A 10,100-nucleotide genomic window follows, 5' to 3' on the forward strand; every position below is an offset into this window, starting at 1 on the left:
AAAACTTTCAATCTCCAGTCTTCCATTGTAGGCAGGATTGGGTCATTGTAGGCAGGACTGGGAACTTAACAATCTTAATAGCTGCAGTAATTCACTTAAAAATTGTGGCAAGAAAAGTCACAAAATGGGACAAAATTCACTTAACAACTATCTTATTTAATAACAGAAATTTTGGGCAATTGTTGTCATAGATTGAGGACTACCTGTATGTTAGAAGCTTTATTTTTTTAAAAAAAATGTGTAGCCCCCAACCACAAAATAAATAAATAAATCTGCCTATTCCAGACTGTAAGAGGGAGCTAAATGACTTATCCATTTAACAAACAAAAACATTCCCAGTGTTAAAAAATACTGTATTATGAAGGTTGAGCTAGAACCAATTACATTCACTTTTCTCTATAGTTCCTAACTTTTAGAACAGCCTGTCTGCATTGGTCTAATTTAGACACATGTTTAATCTCATTGGTAGAAAAAAGTTCTGGAAATATGTTAAAAGGTGCGATTAAATGTGCTTATTTTCCGTCTCTGCTGATACAAAATATTAGGGCTTAGCAAGCATCGAAGGCTGAATCCAGAAACAGTAAGTTGCACTTAAACCAATATAAAAAGCAAAAGTTAATCAGAGAAAGAGTTCCATGGGTTATATGAATATTAAGGCCGCAATTGTTTATATACTTATTAAAATATGTTTTTCTGAACAGATATACTTCTAAACAAATTTGAATATGATTTCTTATAAATGAACCCTATAAAACAATGAAGAAAAAAAACGTTAAGGCTTATCAATTATTTGGCCCCGGTTTTTACTTTATAGGGAAATGAACCAGATTTTCAGTTACAAAAATAACAGCATATGTTAGCTGTAAGTAAAAGTTCAAAATCCAACTTAGGGCTATACTTTTAATGACACTAATTACTGCTAAACATGCACTGTGTGGATCAAATTGGCACCAGATGTTACGCCAACCTGTGTTCTTTTTCTTCTCTATTAGTGTCTTATAAGTGGCTATCTTATTCTTAAGCCTGCTTTCCAGCAGCAATTTCTTTAAACCAGAGTTTCTCAAGTTCCAGATGGGTGGATTTCAATTCCTACAGCCATTGGGAGCTATAGATTAATAAACAAATTCACTATCTAGCATTGCCCTACTGAAAATTTGGGGAAGTGAAGCTGCAAAAGTTGAGAAACAAGATTTTAAGCCAAGGATGTCCAACCTTGACAATGTTAAGTCTTGTGGACTTCAACTCCTACTTGTGGGAGTTGAAATCCACAAGTCTTACAGTTGCCAAGTTTAGACACCCCTACTTTAACCTATAAATTCTTTATCCTATAGGTATACATACTGAGACCATTAGTATGAATATTTGCTGTCATATTGTAATTATAAAGGTACCAGAAGGGGTGTTTTAACAGATGTGAGAAGATATCATTAAATTAAATGTATATACAGTAATCAATTACATTAATTTTAGATTAATTTATTAATCTTATTTTCTGGAGTGCAGCTTTTTACCTGAAAAGATTAGGCAGCTGGCTTTTTATCTCTTTACCAAAGTATTTGACCAAACATCCCATCCTAGCCCAGCCCAGCCCAGCCCAGCCCAGGCATGGAGTTATGGTCCAAGGACAAAAGGAAAGTAGTAAGATGGAGAAAGCTGCTTTAGCTCTATCAGATTTGATCCTTCTGCACATCAGACAGGCAGTCAGCAGGAGGGAATAAAGGAGAATGCACAAATCCCAGGAAATCATCTGCAAGATGAGACTTGCATTTGCTACAACAAAGCCAAAGGAAAAAGTGAAAAAGGTGCCTGCCACATTACTATTTGCAATGCCCCCCCCCCACAAACCCCACTAGAATCCAGCCTAGAGCCACCAATTCATGTGCCCTGGGGGAAAGTGCTTTCCTACATCCCCAAATAAGGCAATACTCAGCAACAAGCTGAAATCCTTCAGGAGATTAATAAAACAGGCCTGACACTGACCACATCCTTAACATGCCCACTAAGGCGCTCTGTGCCCTGTGCCCTGTTTTTAATTTAGCTTTACTGGCACTGGGCACCACATTGGCTTCCATTTAAGTTCCCAGAATATTCCTAAGATAAAAACATTCTGGGGCATTGTGGGAAAGTTAATGGGTAAGCCAGGTTCATTTAACAACTGTGTTACTAAACAACTGCAGTGATTCACTTAACAATTGTGTCAAGAAAGGTCGTAAATTGGGGCAAAACTTAACAAATGTTAACAAATGTTTTACTTAGCAATAGAAATTTTGGGCTCAATTTGGTCGTAAGTCGAGGACTACCTGTACAATGATTTGGTATGAAGGTAAAATTCAGGAAACAGAAAAAGTTCAGGAGAAAAATGGTCTCCCCCCCCCCCTTTTCCCCCCTGGATTTCTTTTTCTCTGGGTTTAACGGAATAATTTGTTTAAATAGGACCTGAGACAGACAAGAGATAAAGATTCACAATATCATACTTCTCTATATATATCTTTTTCTTTCTCACGTGAGAAACATCAAGCAAGATATATACAGCTGTCCCTCTCTTTGCAACAATAAATCTCTGAGTTCATTTCTTGGAAAAGGCTGTGTAATCCACTTTTGGCCTTCTACTGAATGGTAAATATTTCTTTTCTATCAGATTTTTGATTTGCTACATTAAATTCTCTCTTAGTCCACATTTTATGGTCAAAGCATATTATCTAAATGAAATTGGCTTTATTGATTCATTATATACTAGAGTATCCAAGTTGAGTTGAACCCATTTTATGGTAATTTTATGGACAAACCCATGCAGTTTTCAGGATAATAATGCAGAAGTGATTGCTACTATCTTCTTATATTCCTATCTGGCCAAACTCCTATCGAATTGTCAACTAGGCAGCGTTACTTAAGCTTCTTAACTAAAAATCTAATAGCCATTTTGGTTGTCTTCTGAAGATAAAGCGGAATACATTTAAAATTAAGCAATTAAATTAAATGCATATATATCAGTAGTTATTGCTTCCTTTTTCATTATTATATTTTTGGACATCTTACAATTTTTGACTGAAGCTTCAAAAACCCAATACTGATTGCTGAGTAGATCTAGTTATAAAACTCAGTATTAATTTATAAACTGCAGCCGCCAGATTAGGTGATTCACATTAGTTTCACATGTAATAACATTCTGTGTTAGTGAAACAAGAAGGCAATTATGTTCACAAAAGATTGATGGGCCTTTTATCTAAACTGATTGTTTCCAGCCTGGCATCCTCCAAATATTTGGGATTGCAACTGCTATGAGCTCAACCAACATACACAAAAATCATGAAGATGGGCATTGTAGTGTAAACCAAAGAAGCTGTGTTGAAGAAATAGATTTACAGGCACATTCAACGAACATTCATCATTATATGCACACAAGAGGAAAAACTTGGCTGAAGAATAACTTGTATGCTACTACATATGAGAAAAAATTAATAAATTAGTACATATTTTGATACACTTTGGCTGAAGTTAGCTCAGACTAAATTTAAATGGAAATTTTATGATATTCCCCCACTCACAAATTCCTGCTTAAAAAGATTCAGAGCTAATGCTAGCTGTTCAACTGCACTTCTCTAAATGTCCCTAGCAGCATTTTTGAATAAATTCTTTGTTAATCTTGTGACAATACAGTATTTACAATAGTTTCTTGGTTTTCAGAAAATTCTTACTGCAGAAACAGGGAGAGGATAAAATCAACTACATGCATTCATGAAATTAATATGACACTATACTATATCATATCCAGATCTGCACCACATGGACAGAGATGTACAAATTTCCAAGTTAAAACTATAAATCACTTTATTCAGTATGGCTACTTTGAGATGTCCTGGAGCAGAATCCTCAACACCCTTATGGGAATTGTAATTCAACACACCTAGAGGGCATTAAGTATAAAAAAAGATAAATATATAAAACTCCAACTAAATAACTAGAATAAGCCTAACAGGTGCACTGTGCAGAATATATATAAACCAGTAAGTTTATGGTCTCTGTGTGTGCACACATCCTTTTGTACTTACATGCTTGTTACTTAGTAAGAGACTAGAAACAGACTGCTTGCCTCCAAAAAAGGAATCAAAAGCATGGCTTTTAATTGAAAGCAGACTGGAGAGACTATCTGCCTTTATGTTTGCAAAATGAATGCAAAATTGGGGTGGGTGGGTGTGTGGCATAGCCTTTTGTCTTTACAGTTCAAACAAAGTATTAAAATGGGGGAGGGGAGAATGCTTTATACCCAGCAGAATCTCACCCATATCTATTCAAAAGGAAGTCCAATTGAATTTTGTGAGACTTCCTTATGGGAGAACCAAGTAAAGCCACAAAGAATAACTGATATTTAGATGTCAGGAAACTCTGACGATCCTGAAATCCAAATGATTTTTAATTACCATCACTATGCTCGCTGAATGAGCCTGTGTAGCTCACAAGCCTGCATCTTCCTTAGTTCCGATACAGTTGGTCATAAGAAGAGAATTAGCCCCAATTCAGAAGAGGGGGGGGGAATCCATAGTAAAAAGAGCTCATTTCCAGCAATTTCTCACCACCCCACCAAGATATTGAAACAGTTTTGCCTTCCCACCCCCACCCCAGGCGTTCGGTTTCATTTCCACTTACAGGTATCTTTCAGGATGGAATTGATGGTGCAGAGCTACTGAGAACCCGAAGTAACTGTCAGGAGTTTTGCCTTTCTTGAGAACCACGAATTTAGTGTCCAAGTTGAAGGAAGCACATCTTGGAGGGGCTAGAGACAGCCACAGCATGCACCCCAAAATCAGAAGCAGGCGCCCCCAAATACACTTCCTTTGCTCAGAGGCTACCAGGAGAGGCTGAAAGTGCGTAGTGGCCATAGCTTGCCAGATGAATTTCCCTCCTGCCAGTGAGCGCCCGTTCAGAATGTGGCTGGCTTGCTGGGAAAGCCGATAAAGAATATTGCTGCTGGTTGAGGAATGTTTTCTCTCGCTGCTGCTCCGATCCTCGCTCGCAGTGAAGACGCCCCTGTTTTCTCCCCGCCAAAGCTTTGATTCTAGTGCTTGCCTGAGCGGGTAGTTAAAAGGAAGCGCGCGTCATTACCACCCTCCAGCTTCTCCTTTCTCTCCACCTTGCACACACTCTAATCGGCTGGTTCTCCTGCACTTTTCTTCCGGGGGAAAAGAAACAAGAGCTTATGATCTCTTAAAGGGCCCGCCCAGGTTGGATACCTGCCCAGCACACAAAAGGGGGAGGAGGAACTGATATGTAGCAGTTAAGGTGTTGGGCAAAAATGCAGGAGCCCCCATTTCAAATTCACTCCCAGTCATGGGTACCCAGTTGGGTCTGTTGTTGCTTCTGGATCCGATCTACCATACAGGGCAGCTGTTGGGAGTAGAATGGAAGAGGGCTGGTGTATAGAAAATATAATGCTACATTATTACACATTATTATAATGGTAATCATAATGCTAATAAACTAAAGAACATCTCAGCAAAACAATAGTTATAGTTAGCAGGCTACATTTGGATACTTACTTATATTGGGAGGCTGCAGCAATATGAGTGATTAGGGAAATACCCTCCACACAAGTTTGGAAGCATGACTGTTCATTATACACTACAACATAAATGATGGGTTACAAGAAAGGTTGTGTTTTTATTCCACCATAAATAAAGGAGATTTATGCAAGAGCTTTCCTAAGCTACATAGACAAATAGGGCTTTATCCAAAGTATGGTTCAGTATATGACATGATCAAACGGAACAGCACTTTTCGTTCAAACAAGGAAAACAGATTAGTTAAAGCATACTATAGAGAATTCAATTTTCCTAACTCATTTTTATATAGTGGGAGCCATTCCTTGGGGCATGGAAAAAATAACTACATGATCGTAGAAATCAGGCAGAGGAGAAGGACTGTCCAAGTCTTGAAAGTGATTTTAGTGCAAACAAACTTTCTCATTAATGGGGGGGGGGAGAATAAAACTTGGTTTAGATTAGCCAATAAGAACATATTTTGGCATTTTTGATGACCCTGTTACTTTTCTAGTTAACTGCATAGTGTATCTAAAGGAAGTACAAGTCCTTGACTTGGAATTAAAATTTATCATCTGTACCTTCCATTTTCACTAGTCATCCCAGTGATTTTCTGAGAAAGATAGGTCTATTGTATATGGCAATTTTCAAGGAGATTGTGTTCCTGCCCTAGTACCCACATTGCATCTGAGAAACTCTTGAGAAGTATGTTGGGGTGAGAGACAACGATGGCTTCTAAATTATCCCAGACATTTTTATGACCAAGCAGAGATGTAAAATTAATTCTCTATTGAACATCTTCCATGTTCAATATTTATTAGTCATCAAACCTAAATCACAGATCTTGTCTAGTTCTAATTTTCTTGTTCTAGAACTGAGCCCTGATTCAATTACCTAGCCCTAAAATACCATCTGAATTTAAGGATGATAAGATTTTTTTCTCGTTTGAGTTAATAATGTTCATTTCTGGGAGGACAGAAGCTGGCAATATGGGAGAAAGGCTCTTGGACTATTACAGAGAACCATTATGTCAATATACCTCCCTTTCAGTGTTAGGAAATGAAAAGCCAATTATCTGTTGACTTGTACAGTTAGGAGATGAGAACTATAATTTAAGCCTTGGAGAACAGATGATATGTAGGCTTTAATCCTATGTACGTAATATACATGAGAGCTTCATTCTTATTTGCAATGAAGAAACTAGTTATGTTTTGCTGCTGAGTTTTCTGCAAAGTAAGCCAGTTTTAAAACAAGTGCCCGGCAAACAAAAATTTTCAATTGTGTAAAATCTTGATGTACCACATTTTAAAACAACCACATTTTCACCTAGTTAATAGATATGTTTTACTGATTTTGTTGAATCATGAATCATGTTTTGTCTCCACATTTTCACCTAGTTAATAGATAAGTTTTACTGATTTTGTTGAATCATGAATCATGTTTTGTCTAAAATGGCACCTGCAATTCCACATTTTGCATGGAATTTTTTTTATTTTTAATGCTTGTGATATCCATCCTTAAATTCATTTTCTAAAATACAGTTGTAGAATCATAACCCCACATCATTTATCCGAAGGACACTAGTATCAGTGCTGATAAGGATATAGACAGGGGCAGAGATCTGCCCAGCTCCGGCTGGCCACTTAATCTACTGGTTACACATAGCCTGCAATCACTAAGCAATGTTCTTGAGTTTGTGAGAAACAGTTAGTGCAGGGGTAGGCAACTTTGGCTCTTTTATGACTTGTGGACTTCAACTCCCAAAATTCCTGAGCCAGCATTGCCTACCCCTGGTTTAGTGTAATGGACAAGGCATCAGGCTAGAAACTGGGAGATCACAAATTCTAGTCCTGCTTTAGGCACAAAGTCAGCTGGGTAATCTTGGGCAAGTCACTTTTTCTCAATCTTAGGAAGAAGGCAATAGCTATCACTTCTGAAAAAGTGCTAGGAAAAGAACTTGAAAGAACTTGTCTTGGTAGTCTCCAAGAATCAGATACAATTAAACAGAAAAAAAAGGAGAGATTGGACATCTGATTTTTACCAAGTAGATTTGTCAGTCATGACTTTCTGATTGATTGATTGATTGATTGATTGATTTAGCAGGGCTATAAACCCTCATAGAGATCAATTATCTTGTGTCAAACAAAACAAAACAATAGTCTAGCTAACAGTATCCTCTGCTGAACTCCTCTTACTGTCTCTTAGCATTCAGACAAAACCAACTTTCTTTTGTTTGACATCTATTTTGGTTTTGAAGATGTTGTAATCAAAACCAAAATTATCATAAAAACCAATCAAACTGAGTACCCTATGCTTCTCATAGGCTCTTTGGAAAGTTCAGTTTTCATATTGGCAAACCAGGATATTGGGAGCCAAGCTAATTTCTGAGGGAGACTGTTCCATTAAATGGACATTTAAGTTTAGTGAGGATAATGATCTCTTTGTATGATTATTTTTCCCCAAATTCCTGAAACTCCTCCTTTCTAAATTTTATTGTATTTTTTTTCTAGTAAGCCATCCAGATTCATAATAATTTGGAATTATCTATATATTTCATAATAAACAAATGGTTCCCCAGCTGTGAAGCAAAGTCCACAAGTCTTTACAGCAGAATAAGCTTAGTATTAAGCTTAAGGATTATTTCATTAATTTGCTGCATTTCAATGGAGTTCTTTTAATTATCTTAAACTGGTTCTGGAAAAAGCACTGCTAACTTAGTGAGACCCAGACTACATGATTATAATGTTCTCTGAGTGGGATTGCCATTAAAGACAACTCAGAAAAACTGATGCATTTAATACCTGGATAGTAAAATTAGAACAAACGTGGTCAGCATTTATTGCGTGCAAGGTCTTGTCAAATATAGACAGCAAATCATCTGTATAACCAGGAAGTAACTAGAGAATAATAAACAGAAAAATCACAAAAGAGATCTTTTGGGACAAGATCGCACATTGGGGTGATTAAAGTGGACTTTTAGCCAAAAATAAATAAATGAAAGACAAACATCTAAATTTCTTCTGCTCTTAACAACCTCTTTCCCCCAAAGTATTCATTTGTGCAATATTTAATTTCTTCAAATGAAGAATGAAGGGCATTAATGGTTGCCGGTATTTTCTGCTTGATAATTTTGATCTCACCTAAGAGGATCTGGAGGAAGGGAGAATTAATGCCTAAAGTCCAGAGGAATATTCTTGATGTTTCCATTTCTAATTAGAGAACCTTGAATAAAACGTCACCCAGAAAGAATTAACTTCTAACCTGAAATGCTATACTATAAGATTCTTTTTCTCTTCCTTTATATTCATAAAATAGAATAGAGCTGGAAGGGACCTTGGAGGCCTTCTAGTCCAGCCCCCTGCTCAAACAGGAGAACCTATATCATCTCAGACAAATGACTGTCTAACCTCTTTTTAAAAATCTCCAGGGATGGAGGACCCATGATTTCTGGGGGCAAGCTATTCCACTAGTTAATTGTCCTCACTGTCAGGAAGTTTCTCCTTAATTCCAGGTTGCTTCTCTCTTTGATCAATTTCCAATCGTTGTTTCTTATCCTGCCCTCTGATGCTTTGGTGAATAACATGACCCCCTCTTCTTTGTGGCAGCCCCTCAAATACTGGAATACTGCTATCATGTCTCCCCTATTTCTTCTTTTCTTTAGATTAGCTAGCCAAATCCAAGTCCTGCAGCCGTTCTTCATATGTTTTAGTCTCCAGGCCTTTGATAATCTTAGTTGCTCTTCTCTGAATTTTTTCCAAACTCTCCTCATCTTTTTTGTTATATGGTGACCAAAACTGGCTGCAGTATTCCAGGTGTGGTCTTACTAGGATCTTATAAAGTGGTACTAATACCTCACGTGATCTTGATTCTATGCCTCTGTTTTTACAACCCTGGATTGTATTAGCTTGTTTGGCTGCTGCTGCTCATTGCTGGCTCATGGTTAAGTGATTGTCCACTAGGACTCCCAGGTCACTCTCACAGTTATTGTTTTTAAGCCAGCTCTCACCCAATCTGTACTTGTACCTTTGATTTTTCCTGCCTAAATGTAAAGTTTTGCTTTTCTCCACATTGAAACTCATTTTGTTGGATAGGGCCCATTGTTCAAGTTTGTCAAGATCTTTTTTGGATCCTGAGTTTGTCTTCTGGGGTATTGGCTACTCTTGCCAGTTTGGTATCATCTGCAAACTTGATGAGTTCCCCTTCAATTTCCTCATCATTGATGAAGATATTGAAGAGTACTGGGCCTAAGACCGAACCTTGTGGTACCCCACTGCTTATTTCTCTCCATATGGGTGTAGTGCCATTGAGGACTATTCATTGAGTATGATTTGCCAGCCAGCTATAGATCCATCTGGTGGTGATGTTGTCTATTCCACCTTTTTATAGCTTACCAAGGAGTAGGTTGTGGTCTACTTTATCAAATATCTTACTGAAGTCTAAGTATACTATGTCCAAGGTATTTCACTGGTCTATTACTTTAGTCACTTTGTCGAAGAATGAAATAAGATTGGTTTGGCATGATCTGTTTTTAACAAACCCATGCTGGCTACTGGTTATAACTTTGTT

At 37.4% G+C, this 10,100-nt stretch overlaps 1 protein-coding gene across 1 annotated transcript in view; it reads right to left on the minus strand.

The window, feature by feature from the left end:
- The window catches only part of ITGA3 (integrin subunit alpha 3), a 71,838-nt gene extending 66,944 nt beyond the window's left edge, over nucleotides 1–4,894 (minus strand). Inside the window, exon 1 of the mRNA XM_029283050.1 lies at nucleotides 4,645–4,894. Within this exon, the coding sequence (XP_029138883.1) occupies nucleotides 4,645–4,877 (233 nt within the window). The 5' untranslated portion in view covers nucleotides 4,878–4,894. The remainder of the gene's footprint in view (nucleotides 1–4,644) is intronic.
- Between the last annotated feature and the right edge of the window lie 5,206 nt (nucleotides 4,895–10,100).

The sequence above is a fragment of the Protobothrops mucrosquamatus genome, unplaced genomic scaffold (assembly GCF_001527695.2).
Source record: "Protobothrops mucrosquamatus isolate PMUCROS unplaced genomic scaffold, P.Mucros_1.0 scaffold10, whole genome shotgun sequence".
Lineage (NCBI taxonomy): Eukaryota > Metazoa > Chordata > Lepidosauria > Squamata > Viperidae > Protobothrops > Protobothrops mucrosquamatus.